This window comes from Egretta garzetta, unplaced genomic scaffold (genome assembly GCF_000687185.1).
Source record: "Egretta garzetta isolate BGI_Z169 unplaced genomic scaffold, ASM68718v1 scaffold271, whole genome shotgun sequence".
NCBI classification, from domain to species: Eukaryota; Metazoa; Chordata; class Aves; order Pelecaniformes; family Ardeidae; genus Egretta; species Egretta garzetta.
The window spans coordinates 6,407,716-6,422,579 of NW_009258669.1; the positions used below are offsets into that span (position 1 = coordinate 6,407,716).

At 40.3% G+C, this 14,864-nt stretch overlaps 2 protein-coding genes across 5 annotated transcripts in view; one reads left to right on the forward strand and one right to left on the reverse strand.

The window, feature by feature from the left end:
- The window catches only part of LOC104135045 (NLR family apoptosis inhibitory protein), an 18,114-nt gene extending 8,078 nt beyond the window's left edge, over window positions 1-10,036 (forward strand). For 2 of the 4 annotated variants that reach the window (XM_009648651.2, XM_035888485.1), the window contains exons 9-15: window positions 770-827; window positions 2,024-4,144; window positions 4,761-4,928; window positions 5,867-6,028; window positions 6,140-6,226; window positions 6,939-7,103; window positions 8,059-10,036. In XM_009648651.2, coding sequence (XP_009646946.1) covers window positions 770-827; window positions 2,024-4,144; window positions 4,761-4,928; window positions 5,867-6,028; window positions 6,140-6,226; window positions 6,939-7,103; window positions 8,059-8,423 — 3,126 coding nt within the window. In that variant the 3' untranslated portion in view covers window positions 8,424-10,036. Of the gene's footprint in view, window positions 1-769; window positions 828-2,023; window positions 4,145-4,760; window positions 4,952-5,866; window positions 6,029-6,139; window positions 6,227-6,938; window positions 7,104-8,058 lie in introns of those variants that run through there. The other 2 variants (XR_004841152.1, XM_035888486.1) reach the window with 2 other exon arrangements.
- A 1,594-nt stretch (window positions 10,037-11,630) lies between these two features.
- The window catches only part of SMN2 (survival of motor neuron 2, centromeric), a 3,674-nt gene continuing 440 nt past the window's right edge, over window positions 11,631-14,864 (reverse strand). Inside the window, 7 exon segments of the mRNA XM_035888460.1 lie at window positions 11,631-11,735; window positions 11,737-11,859; window positions 12,386-12,457; window positions 13,490-13,633; window positions 14,017-14,217; window positions 14,514-14,639; window positions 14,725-14,815. Coding sequence (XP_035744353.1) covers window positions 11,646-11,735; window positions 11,737-11,859; window positions 12,386-12,457; window positions 13,490-13,633; window positions 14,017-14,217; window positions 14,514-14,639; window positions 14,725-14,815 — 847 coding nt within the window. The 3' untranslated portion in view covers window positions 11,631-11,645.

A 14,864-nucleotide genomic window follows, 5' to 3' on the forward strand; every position in this document is an offset into this window, starting at 1 on the left:
TCCCGGGGAGCCGGGCACAGCCACGGGAAACACAGGGCTGTCGAGGGGCCACGCGGGGAGGCTGGTGGGAGGGGGAAAGCTGAGTCCCAACTTGGGGGATTCCAGGAAGCTAGTGGAGAGATTTTGTGTGGGACGTGTCATTGTGGGAGCTCTCACAGCTCCTCTCATGGGTCGGTTTGTTCAGGCACCTTGGGAAGGTGCCTGCAGCTGAGAAGTACAAAGCGATTATATATTCGCTAACTCATGCTGAAGATAGATGGGATGTTACGAGCTCTGAGGCTGAGCATTAGCATGCTCTCCGCCCTGCTCAGGCGAACGAAGGGTCTCTGCAGGGCAGGCACGAGGCAGAGTCCTCTGGCCACCAGCCGCTCTGTCTCACCCTGCTGCCTCTGCCTGTAACGGGTATCTTCCCCGCACCCCACCCCTGCAGACCCTCTCTTGGCTTTTCTCGACAGTCTGCATCAAGGTTATGCACCTGCGTGATATCAGAGCTGGGCCTCATACCCTTGGTAGGCAGGCAGCAAAACCCTGGGATGGAAGTAGCTTGTGTGTGGGAGAGAGAGAGATAAAGATAGAGGGGGATTATGGCTGAGGTCCTGCTTCTGGGAGGAGTAAAAGAATTTTGATAGTGTTGAAAAATACAGAGCTAGTACTGCATCTGTTGTGAATTGCACTTGTAGCTGCTTGTGCTTCCTGGTACCTGATCAACTCAGTTTGAACTAAATAATAAATATTTAAGGGAGTATAACTGGATCTATTTTTACTCTAGCAAACTCCCTGTAAAGAAAATCTTGAAGAGAAAGCAACCGTACATTCTGTAGGAGCTGGTAAGTACTGTGCAGCCTCTCTTGAATTTACATTTTAGTTTGAGAGGATTGTTAATGGTTTTCTGGATTTGGCCCTTACCTAGTAAGATGAAATTTTGATTGGAGTAAGGACTGAGTTAGGATTTAAGGATTGTCCATATATAGGGACAACAAATAGTACAGAAACTGTCACTTACTGTTTGCTTTTGTAATTATTAATATAAACCAATCCCTTAGCAGGTGAAAGTCACTTCTGTGCAGATGAGGCATACAAGCAAGCTAAATTATTTTGTCACAGTATGGTATGATTTTTTTTTTCATTCATGATTTGGAGAAGCGCAAATGGCTATCAGCTGCGTTCTACATGTCTTATGTACATGCTTTTAGATACAAAAGAAACTAGGCTGGGATCACCTTCCACTACCTTTTTCTTCTGATGCTTCCTTTTTCCGAACACTGTGGTCATTGCAAGGGAGTGGTTTTGTGATACATGTATGCAGTACATTTACCTTATTTCAGCTGTTCGAAAATACCAAAGTACAGTCCCCACACATTTATTTTGGGGCAGATTATCCACTTTGTGGATAAACTGTCCTATGGGCACAGGCTGGCTCTATCCAGGATTGATGCTCTGTACCAGGTCTTAGAAACCCTGGCAGAGCAATAGCTTTAGAGAGAGTGGTGTAGAGACTTAGTGGCTCTGTAGGAAGCTAATGTGGGCCCAGAAAGGATGTTTAGGTTAAGTTTAACACAACTTTGTCTGCATGGTGCCAAATGAATGTGTCTTTGCCACTCTCTCAGCCTGCTTGAGAGGCTGGCAAGCCAGTCGTTTATTGACGTACTGTTGCACCTAAGCTAATTATTCTTTCCAGACCATGGAAGGCTAGGGATCATCACACGGATGTGCCAGCATGTCTCTGCACAGAGATAGGTCAGGTACAGCAAAGCTTTTTAGCTCAAGTTTATCACTCAATTACTTGCTACACACAAACTAACCCCACATTAAACCAGATGGGTGCAAAGCTGTGTCCTGAGTAAGACAGAAAGTAAGGTGGGAACTTAGTTTATCCAGAAGAAGTGATACCAGTTTTTTCCATTATCTAGAAATTCTTAGGTTCTTATTACTCCAATTTAATGGGTAGCTGACTATATTTGACTTTTGTGTATAGAATCAACTGTTCACTAGGCTTTATTATTTAATGTCATCCTTTTTGCAGACATGACATTTGTTGAAAGTCAGTGTCTTCAAGAAGCAAAGAACTTGACCGAACAACTTACAGAGGCTTACAATGATAAAAGCTTCCGCAAATTATTTTCCTTTGGGAACTCAAACCATCTGGCTATTGACTTGAAATTACTCTATGGGGACCTATCAGTTGTCTCAAAGGATATTAATGATCAGCCAATACAGCATCTCTTTCTTCATGAAATCCTTGTGAACCTTAACTCCACTATTGTGCTGGAAGGTGAAGCAGGAAGTGGAAAAACAGCATTACTCAGGAAAATAGCTCTTCTTTGGGCCTCAGGCTGCTGCCCCATTCTAAGCAGGTTTAAGTTTGTATTTTACCTCTCCCTGACTTGCACACGACCAGATCAGAGCATGGCTGATATTATATGCAATCAACCAGGAGGATTTGTGGGACCGTTAACAGAAACAACTCTAAGAGACGTAATTCAGCCACTGAAAAACCAGGTCTTATTTCTTTTGGATGACTATAGTGAGGTGAATTCAGTGCCTCAAGTTGTAGAAGAACTCATACAAAGGAACCATCTCTACCAGCATTGTTTGGTTGTTGCTGTCCGTACTGACAGGATGAGAGAAATTCGCAAGTATGCAACCACGACTTTAAGCATCACAGAATTCCCTGTCTCCAGTACTCTGTATACACTAAAGAAATTGTTCTCCTACAATATTGACCTCGTGGAGCGGTTTCTTGTTCAGCTGGAGCTTGAAAAGTCTATGCAGACCGTTCTAAAGACACCACTTTTTATGGTGTCTCTCGCTGCATATTGGGTACAGTACCCAAAGGGTAACATAATCAGTGGTGAGGCCATTTTTAAAGCCTATCTACTCTATCACTTACTAAAGCACAGTGAAGAAAGAGAACATGTGCTGGCTATGTTTTCCTCATGTGGTGAGCTTGCCTTAACTGGTCTTTTCAAGCCATCCTTTGATTTCATGGAGTATGATCTATCTGAAGCAGGAGTTGACGGAGATGAAGCTGTTAGGCTGGGTTTACTGAGCAAATTTACTGCCCAAAGGCTTCACCCAGTTTATAAATTCTTTCACCCCTTGTTTCAGGAGTTTCTTGCAGGGAGAAGACTCAGTGAGCTCCTGGTTTCTGACGAAAAAGAAAAACTGGAGCAAGGGCTGCAGTACTTACAGCAAATCAACACATTTAGAAAAATTGCTGGACGCTATAATTTTTTATTGGATTACGCTTGCAGCTTTTCTTCCAAAGCAGTCCCCCAAATTATATCCTATTTATTTAAATTGATTGACTGCAAGGAGTCATTGGAAAGCCAGTCAGAAAATGATGAAGATCTGCAGCACCATTCAGACCTTCCAATGAAAATGTTGTTCATTGACCAGTTACATTTTTTTGACTCAAAACTGGTTCTTGCAGTTTTCATTCAGTATTTACTGAACTTTGCTACTTCTGTAGTTTATAAGAGTAATACTGTATCTCTGTGTGCCCCCATCATTTTACAGTTCCTAAGAGGTAAAAATATTATGTTAGGTTCACTTTTTTTACCACAAAATTCTGAGTTGCGTTTTTTTCAGGATTACCCAGAATCACTGTCTCTACCGAGTAGTTTTCAGCTTGTAGTACAAGGAAGTAAACACAAACAAGAATTTAATGTGTCTGAACTAGGAGCTTGCTATTCTTCACTGGAGATGCCAACAATTGACCGGGATTACGCTCCTGCATTTACACTTTGTAATGACTTTGCACAAAAAATTAAAGAAGAAGAAAAAACTGTTAATACCTTTTTTTCAATGACACGAAGACATCTACCAGACTTCACTGTGTTTCCTTTCCTATTTACGACAGGGAAGATGCCACTTTTAAAATGTAGTTTCAGCAACATCAGTTCCTTTCATGAAGCTGACCTCAGAAATCTGATGACACTGTTTTCCGTTTCGGATTATATTGAACTTGAGCTATATAACAGTCCTGGATTCATAGAAGTTATCCGACCTGCTATTGAACAGTACAGGGAACATTTTAAAAAATGTGGTCTATATCATCTTAACTTGAGCAAAACAGAGCAAGAATTACTTCTCTCAATGCCTTTTGTGGAATGTCTTGAGATAAATGAAAAAGAAATGCCAGGTACAGCATACTGAATTTTGGCAGAATGTAATTTTTCTCTCTAGTTCCCTTTTTCTTCCTCTCCCCTTGGTTCCTGACAACTGAACAGCATCATATTAATGAATAATAACGCTGTCTTCTACCATATGCATTTGAGGGGATAGGCAGCCATTCTGGCCATATTTCCATCCTGGCCCCGAACTCCAGACCGTGACCTTGATACTGGTTTTTGATCTAAGAGGTGTATGTCTCTACAGAGGCAGCACTGCACTTCAGCAGAGGATTGTGCAGTATGCAGGACAAGCTAGCAGGCACTGATGGGCATGCATTTTCTGCTGGGGCCAGTCTGAGTGGGTCTGCACTGGGCTTTTAAAATAGAAGAGTATTGGCAGTGTGGGTGCATGTATGGGATCCTGACAGGCACATGCTCAGGCTGAAAGCAGCAGAAGCCTCAGCAAAGGAAGGGTTGGCAGGGAAGGGCAGCGGTACAAGGAGAATAGGAAGCAGCAGTCAAGAGGAGGGAAGCCAAATATGTGAGATAGTGAAGTTCAGCTACAGAAACCTTGGCAAATTGTTAGGAGAACGGAGGGTTTAAGCAGATCAACCCAGTTTCATCGTACTTTTGTCTTCATCACAGAATTACTTTTTTCAAACTTGGACAAATTCAGCTGCCTGGAAGAACTGTCAGTGAGTCAACGTGAGAACTGCAACGTGTTTGATACAATACCTGATGGCTTCAAAAATCTCTGTAACATGAAGAAATTGTTGATAAGCACAATGAAGCTTGAAAACAGCTCGGGGCTGGGTAAGGTGCACTTAAAACACTAGGTACTGTATTCTACTAGAACCTGTTAATACTGAGTAGCAGTTTTAATTTCTTCTTTAACAGGCGTGTAGCATCTCTGGGTTGTCTTCCCATTGCTTCAGCCCTACAGCTTCTACTTTGAGCTTACCACTGCAACAAAAAAGAGGAGCTGAACCTTTCAGTACTGTAGGTTTATTGACCTCCATAAACTGGTATGGAGGAATGAGCAGGACTGTGCTCTTTGTTTTCCTGGAGTATTTTCCCTTCTCACCACTCGCAGTCTGCTGGGAGGAGGAAGAGAGGGAGCACAACTGGCAACTGAGACTAGATCATGGCATAGCTGCTCTGACAGGTCAATGAGCGGGTTGTGACTTCTGTTTTAGCTGCCTTGGTTCACAAAGAAGCTTGCTTTTCAGTCCAGCGTCCCTAGAGTAACCATTTTTTTTTTTACATTATGATAACAGTTACCCAGCTCTACTTCAACACAAACATATGGCACAAACCAACAACATTCAGTGGACAGTATCCTCAGCATCTGGCCATTGGATAGGGTTTTACAATGTACCTATGCCAAGTAACTTCAGGGGCAAGGTGTTTAAAGAGTTTCAGTCCCACTAAATGTTGAAAAACTAGAATACTTTTCACATGTGAAAGAAGCCAGAAAGGAATCTATAGCAAAGCTTGCTTGCATTTTAAGGCCACAATGATCCATCACGATTCCGATTTTTACATGCTAACAGAGGAATCAAGCTGCTGCTCCCATTCATCTTTTATCTATCTCACTGGCTTTTGTTGTGAAAGAAGATGCTTCCTTCTACAGTGAAGTTCACACAGGTGGAGCTAGGAGAACCTTGTTGATTTTTGACCTTTCTTCACTCTACAATGAATCTCCAGTATTGTAACTCTTTTTTTTTTTTTTTTTTTTTTTTTTTTGGTAGTCAAATTTATTAAGAGCTTCCAAGACCTCTCTGTTTTGCACCTGGACTGCTTCAGCTACTTCAAGGCTGAATCCCTTCTGGAAGCAATTTCTTCATGCAAGAAACTAACAGAAATCAAGTTAACTGGGTCATTTTTGAGAGATAAAGATTTGTCTTCTTTAGGTAGGATTTTTTTTTAAATACAGAAAACTGACTTTTAAAAACTTAAGAGTGAGAGAAACTGCTAATTTATGTTCCAAGAATGACACTGTCTTTTTTATTCTTTCCTCCTAGCTGCTGCTCTGCCCAATTTTGTCTCTCTCAAAGTGTTGGATCTTGCAAACCAATTTTTTGATGACAAGGAAGCTTGTGAAAGCTTTGGTTTGTACACATTTTTCCTTTCAGCTGATCTCATTTGTTGCCTTTGACAGAAACATTTTGTTTCAGCTTCTTTTGGAGATCTTAAGAAATAACCTAACAGTTTAAATGCCATTTGAGATACTGGAGACACGTTAATTCAGGTCTCACAAAGCAGTTTGTGATAGAGGGCATGTATTAACATCCTTCTGAGAGGGATGAGCCAAGTGAGATGGATGGCTGTCCTAAACTATGGAATCAGAGGTGCTCAGCACCTCTGAAAGCCAAGATGGTCCTCCTGCAAAAGCTGTGTCTATAGGGAACAGGGAAAGGTTGAAAAGGCTTGCATTTTGGGAAGGGAGGTTTACCCTCATTTCTTTTTTATTTCCCGTGGGTCCCTTGAGTTTGGCAACATGGAAGATTCCTTTTATCTCTAGAAGACTCAAGACCTCTTAGACCCTTTCTGGTGAAGTAGTTCTGCTGTTGATGAACAGCAGAACTGTTTTCTGTTGATGAATTTCCAAGCTATTGAGTTAGAGAGTGAAGCGACCTTCACAACAATGGCAGGGGCAAACCTGAGGAAAGAAAGCTGATACTAACTACTGCCCAGGATATAAATGTAAATGTTTTTTTCACTTGGCTGTGCTGCTCTCACTCATCAGGGCATTACAAGAGATAGATAGGAAAAGTATACTTGTTTAATCTTAACAGGAAAGTTGTCATCTTCTCTCTGCAGCATACAATTTAGGTGGTGTTCTTAACCTGGAGGAGCTCATCCTTCCTGCAGGGAAAGGAATAAAGTCTGCAGCCAAACTGATTGTTCAGCAGTGTCTACACCTGCTGCACCTCAGATACTTCTCATTTAACCTATGTATGGATGATGACAGCCTGTTGGAAATAGGTAAGTTTAAAGGAGAGAACTTCAAACATGAAATAACATTCCCGAGTAGAGAATACACTGCTTCAGGATAAATTAAATCTTCTGTTTGTATATATTACAAAAATTGCAAATTATTTGTCATTTTTAATAGGTATCATTTCTTCCTGTACACAGTCCACAATATTTCTTGGCTAATCAAAGTGTATTCAGACTGCTTTGCTGAAACCTCCTTTGAAATGCCTCCTTAGTTCCCCTTATGGCTTTACATGGCTTTACAAAGCCATGTAAAGTACAAGAAAAATAATCAGTGAAAAAAGACAGACTTGATTTAAAATAGAACTTCATTCCTAGTTAATTAGTTTACATGCCCTATCTGTTAAAACTGTGCATTAGCAAAATATTTCTTGAATTTAATACTTACTTAGTATAGTCTTAGAACTACCATCTCACATATAGGCTAGGGAAAATGTCTTCTTTTGCAAGCAAATCCTAAGTCCATCATACCAACTTCCTTTATTTTTGACATACATTTTAGTACATACAGTGACTTGATGATGAGAGTCCCATCTTTTAAGTAGGCTGACTGTGAGACTGAAGAGCATTTGTGATGCCACACAAACATAGAAGACGTCGTTAAAATCAGTATCTTGCACTTGTGCAAAGCTGATCTGGTATCTGACCTCAAGTGGCTGCATAAGCTGGTGTTTTATTTGCTCTGTAAGAGTGGTATTTGAACACTCATAAACATGCTGGTATCTTACTCCACTAGGCATTAATGTGCCTGCTAAAGTATTCTCTATTTTATCAGTCTCCTCAGTCTGAGGTATTAAATTGCTTAAAACGAGGTTTTTTTCAACCTAATAGCAACAACTTTATTTCTAATCTACCGTAGTTCAGCTTTGCTGTATTTTTGTTCACGTCTCACACGGGTTTGAAGCATCTTTAAATCCTTACTGATGTCTGTTTATTTTTGCAGCAAAGGTTGCAAACTGTGGAGGTTTCCAGAAGCTTGAAAATCTCTCACTGTCAGCAAATCACAATGTTACAGAAACTGGTTGGAGAAACTTCTTTAGAACGCTTGAAGACATGCCCGCTTTAAAAGAGCTGGCCATCGGCCGCATGTTCACGCATCAGATCAAAGCCAGTGCACCAACAGTGACAGCTTTTGTGCAGTGTGTTTCGCGATTGCCTAGTCTTGTGACAATAACAATGCTGGGTTGGCTCCTTGATGCAGAGGACCTTAAAATGTTTGATATCATGAAGAAGCAGCATCCCCAGTCTAAGAGTTTAAAATTATCTTGGCAATGGGTCTTGCCACTCGCACCAATTTTTCAAGACTAGAAAAGTTTGCAAGTGTTAGGGTTTGGGGTTTTTTGCCCTCTTCCTTCTTGTATTGCAAATTATACACTTGCATTGCAAATGAACAAGTATTGTAAAATGCTTACCAGGATGAAGCATGCCAGTCTCTTCTGCAGCAGGGTTAGGTTAATGTAAAAGTATCAAGGAATAGAAGACAGGATTAACATAACCCTTAAAAACCTGACTTGTTTTGCAAATATGGTTATAGATTGTATCTAAGTAAGTGCTATCTATCTTCCTATTAAAAATGTAAAATTTTGCTTAAAGTCTATTTAATATAAATTATTTATACTCAGTTCTTTTGCTTGCAATGAATTAAATCACATGAATCACTTACTTACTTACGCAATAAAAATCATAGGTCAGGACTGCACCAAAAATAATACTGGATGCCAGATTTTACTAGTGTTGAGAACTGGTAAAGGCCACTTTTTGTAACATAATGCCAGACACAAACACAGGACTGACTAGCTGATTGAGGCAGATGGCTGTTGTGCCTCTTTAGCAATCAACAGCTGCTGAACAGCTAATTTAGAAGCTTTGCGTCACTGCAAGCAATCCTAATTTACTTCAGCTAGACAACTAAGAAAAAGCCTTTGAAGTAGCTTAGGGAAGTCAAGATTACATCTTTCTCTCTTTCCTCAATCATTTGTGGGAAAACTGATTTTCTGACACTCCACCACAGTAGGAAAAGGAAGTGAATGCAGCAAAGTTCAGGTCTGTATTTGGCTAGTTTCCCTGAAAAGTGAACTACTGGCTTTAACTAAAGTACTGTCTGGTTTTGTGGCTGCAGCCTCTATTCTACAGGAGTTAAGATGGTAAGGGATGAAATCTAAGTCCATACTGACCCTTACCTTTCTAGAGTCTGCTTTTTCCAATTTGTTCAGAATGGTGCTCAGAAAAAGGCCACACAGCAAAACATCCTGGTGTTTTTCAGCCATTCACCCAACAGACAGATGTCTACAGAAGCTAAAAATAAAAACCACCCCAAAACAAGCCACACCCCTAAATTCAAAGTTTGAAAAGTAGAACTTTATTAACAAGCATTTGAAAGAAAAAATGAGCCTTTCTCACTCCAGCTGTCGTGCTCAGGATTCTAATCAGACCCATGAGATACCTCTTTTAATAGGATGGCATACAGTTTTCCAGGCCACTGCCACCAGCGGCCACTGTAACACACGTTGCTACCATATCTGTCACTTAAAAAATATTCTGTAATTGCTAGTTCTGGTGTTGTCATTCAGATAAAAAAAATCTGAGGAAAACAAGAGGTGTTAAAATGAGAAATAAATGAAATCTATCACATGGGGTTAAAGGACTTAAATGTGGTAAAGACTTAAAATTGTTTCAGGGAAATAAAAAATATTTTATTGCTGCAGTGCTTTCTAAATACATTTGACTAGAGGTCTTTAAGAAATGGCTCATTTCAATGCACATACAATTACTAGTCTCAAGTTATCAGTTTACTTGTTATCAGGGGCAACTCAATGTTAAGAAAATGTTAAGATTAATTGTCTTGATAAAATTCTGATCTTCACCATCAACCATCAGCGCACAAGTGATATACACCTCTCAGTAGGAAAGATTTGTACCTGGCTTTAAAAAAGAAGCAAAAGTTAGTATACAAGAGCTTTTTGTTTTTAAACAAACAAACAAGAGTTACTCAACAGAAATCAGATGTTGTCACAGAAAATCAGAAAAACAAGTCCCCAAAAGAATACAGTTTTGTTCTATAAGGAACTGAACAATATACTGGAGAATTCTAAACAAAGGATTTCAAATAAAAGCACAGGCGCTGAAACAATGAGAACAGAATCGCTCAACAATAGCAAACTGAAATGTTGATCTTGTCCTGAAAACAAAATTTAGCTATACATCCTGCTATCCCATCTGTATAAAGCAGCAGCTGCTTCTGAAGACATATACATAGACGCAAAAACTGCATTTCACTTAACAACCTTTTATTTTCAAAACAGCCCATGAACAAATAAGGTAACTCTTAATAATTCACATCAGCTGCGCCGTTAATGCCGACACAGAGAGATGCTGTAACTAAACCTCTCATTAGAGCAATAAAATACTTCCCCTCATTCAGGCCAAGAAAATACTATGCCATGGCTGCTAAGCAAGGAAGGGATTAATACTGGCAGAAGTGGTCTTTGCAGAGAGCCACAAGAGCGGATTGAAGTCCCGAAGCTCACAGTTTTTGCACAGAATTCAAAACTTGTTGAGAGCTTGTAAAACAAACTGTCGTTTCAAACAAATTTGTCAAGCAATACTGTATCTTCATCTAGCACAAAATTACGATACTTACAATAATTCTAAACAATGATGGATATTCAGTTATTTTGCATGCGTTTCTCTCTGCAGTGTTGCTTCCATTCGGCTTTGTTTTAGACCCTGCAGGACATAATTTAGTAACATCTTGGTTTTACTAACATGGAAATAAAAGCTTCAGCTGCAGAACAAAAACATTTTTTGACAATTTTTTTCTAGTCCTTTACAAATTGAGAATAGCTTTGATCTCTTTGGGGAAATCAGAATGGGTGGTTTAAACAGGACAAAAGCCAAACTACACGTCTTCTTTATAATCAGTGGCTCTACAGAATAATTTCAAATACCTGTTTCTTGTTCGGTTAAAAGTAAATTAAAGCAATCCACAGTTGCATATAACCTGAAGCAAGAAACTCCAAAACTAATGTTTCAAAGATACCCTATGGCACTAAATCCCCCCCTTTCCAACTTCCCCAATGCAGACAGTCCTGTAATTTTCTTTCTTCTTAAGTGTACAAAGGAAAATAAAAATCAGTACTGCACGTAAGATTTTTCACAACTATACTGACAGCTCCTGCTGGACCTTCACAATCACCTGAAACAATTACTGATGAATAGCCTCTGCAAAAATGTCAAATCTGATCCTAAATGTGATTCTAGCACTCATACTCAAAGACAATACATAAAAGATTACTGAATAATAAACACATTCAGATTTACTCCACCTGTCTACAGAACTGGTTGTTTCAGAATGGCTATAAAACACCGGCTATGAAAGTACCTAATGGGACTCCTCCAGTGGACCAAAGAACTAAACCAACATTGACTATACATATATGCTGGCTCATGTGACTCCTACTCACAGACAAGAATGCTTATACAACACAAAATACCCTTAAAATTTAGCTATCACAAATTAGAATAAGAGATCTAAAAAGCAGCCCTCCCTCTCTAACTTCTTGCTGAAAACAGCAGCAGCAACACAAAAGCAAAATTACAAAGACATGACAGTTCCAGACAAAATGGCACGTACCAGGTAATACCCAGTGTGATAACCACTCATGTACCAGGCTATCAACATGCTCCCCAATGCTTCATCATCCTCAGGAGAGTCTGGCCTCATAGGTGGCGGAGGAGGAATCAACTACGAAATCACAAAGCAAATGTCTGTGTTTCAGTAGGGTATATCCCAGGTTAGACAGCAAACTATTCTAAAAGATCAAAATACAAAACTGAAAAAAATAGGAACATATCCTCAATGCATTCTCTGAAAAGAGTCAAATAAGACAGTATTTTCTGAAAATATGTAATTTTCAAAGCCAGGGAGAAATAGGATTCCTGTAGCTTGACAGTACACAAAAAGTTTTATTAGGGGAAAATATTTATCTGCAGGAGTAAAATGCTGTTAGCCAGATGTCAGGTTCTTCATATAATTCTTCTCTTTATATTCTTACCAACAGCTTCACTGTCACAAAAATGAGTGCAGGCCAGACCTTGTCTATTAGATTCTTGTAATATTTGCAACTGAATGTGTTATCAAATACCTGGAAAATAGATGCACTAACACAGAAATGTGTTCCAAAAGCACAGGTGGCGAGCACATTCAGCTAGAAAACCTGACATCACCAGTACTCATCTGACACTTTCTTCCTCATTCTCCTATCACTTACCGGAGGTCCTGCTGGGAAGGGTGGGGGCCAGCAAGACAGAAAAGATGGAGGAGCCCTGAATTTTGGTCCTGGCTACATTGAAAAAAAAAAAAAATAGAATAGCGCAAATTAAAAAGACATTTCAGATATTAAGAATTTATTTAAGAATTATTTGAAGCAATTCACAAACCTTAAACTAAAGACAACACATCCCAGCAGTTTAATGAAACTGCAATAACAACACACGGTAGCTATTTCTGTGGAGCATTCCACGACTGGATAAGTAAAACTTACGTTATGTGTGTCACTGAGGTAAACATTGCTGAAACAGGGTTCTAGTTAATACAAGCATTTTAAAAAAAGGTTTTTTTCTAAGTAGAAGTCAGTGGTTGCACACCCACATGAAGAAACGTATCTGGTATTGCTCACAAGCAAACAGATAATTTCTCTGCTCCTGTGTGGCTGAGGGCACATGCTGACTAAATTCCATTATGCTTGTGACTGTCTTTAAAATGAGCTTAGGTACTAATCTGTTGATATGAAAGAAATAAGAAAACCTTATAAAGAAATCTTGCACAAACACTAATATTTAGAAAACATAATGCTGCGTTCAACTGTACTATTATTTAGACTCCTACACAACAGGAAAACTGAAGAGTATATCAATACCCCAGTCCTCAAAACTCAATAGAGAAGCTACAGCTCACGGCTTCTATGACATCTGGACACCACTTTTGCTGCCTTCTATGTCCTGTGTGGTGAAAAGTATCAACTGGCTAGAAAAACCGCAATCTTAAAACATCAACTGTGCCATTATTAACAGCACTATCACAGCCCAGGGAACAACATCCCTCTTTTAAGTTACAAGGCAAATGCAAAGCAAGTGTTAGCTAGTGAGAAGGCTTTCCTCACCAGTCAGCAGCTCTGCAAAAGGGCTACACTGTGGCCAGATCATTGTCCACTGACATACCAACACGTTCTAACATGGATATCTGTATATCCATTCTCAAAATGCTGTTATTTGGTTTCTAGACAATGATAAATATCATCCTATTGCCTCAGAATTTCTAATGATACCAGGCTTAACAGTGGTATATAAATTATTTCAGATAAGGCTGAACTTACCCTTCGCAGGCCTGGGGCTGCTGGTGGTGAGGGAAAACGTAGGTTTTGAGGGGAGAATCTTGTTTTCGTGCAGTTGTTTTTGTTTCGAGGTGACTGGGAAGATTTTTCACTTTCATCTGTTGAATACGGAGTCTCATTTTCATTCTAGAAGACCAAGACATCTTTATGAGATGCACCAAACAGGAGTTTACGCAAGCAAATTTAGCGTGAAAAAGCTTGGAAAGCCCCATCCATATCCTGCCCTCTTTTCTAGCACTCCCAGTCCTACCCAGGAAAGATCTTATAACCTCATCATCTTATCACCATTTTAGCTATCTAATTTTTCACTCCTGAATTTCTTCTTGTCCCCTCCCTTTCTTCCATGCCGAGCTCAAGAAGGCTTTCATTCCCTCCATCATCTTATGTCCGTTCACACTGGAGTCAGGGATCAATTCCCACTCTGAACACCGGAGTGGTACCAGAAATATTGAAAGTCACTTCTCCCACTTTCTCTTTCCTTTTCAGAAAAATGAAGACGTGTCCCTCACCTCCCCAGAATTCCCCATCCCATTTACTGTTTCATTGCTGGCTGGAGGAAGTAGATCAGACAGGTTCTGCTCCTCCCGATTTCCATATCCCGTGTAAGTAACAACACACGTGCCTCTCTTCTGATTGATGGAGGCAATAGTTGCAAGGTACACATTACCATCCTCAGACCAAACCGCATTACAGCTGTCACCAACTTTCCACTGCAACAGAAGCAAGAGAGGCAAGTAAATACCAACACCAATGATTGGAGAGAAAGACATCTTTTTCTAAACTGCTTTTTGTCCCAGCCACGAGAAAGATGACTCCCACCCATTAAGTTTTTCTTTTATATTTAGGAAAAAGGCTCTACGTAATATATAAAAGAAGGTTTGTAACATTATCATCCCCCCCATCCCCAGAATGTGACTCTCAAGATGATGAAAAAAGCTACTTTTGAGCACCACAGAGAAGTACAGCACACAGTATGAGCATCACTAGCATTTATGGGTGAGGTGACCTGTTTTGAAGGCACTGTGTTGCTCTTTTTTCTATTTCTGTTCTTTTTATTGTTTTTTCTCTTCATCCCCACACGCTGTTCCTGTTTGTCTGAAGGCTCCGAACACTCTCCATTCTTTAAAGCGTTCTGCGGGAAAAGAAAGGAGGAAAACAACAAAAGGCAATCCAGCGGCCTCAGCCCAGGGCCCACCTCCGCCCGCTCCCCTCCTTACCTTGAAGGAGGCCACCGCCTTGTCGTACGCCTTGATGAGGGCCGTGTCGTCCCACACATCCGAGTCGTCGCTCTGCGGGGGCCACAGACGGCTTTACCGCTACTCCAAGGCCCCGCTCCCGCTCCCACCCCCTTCCCCCG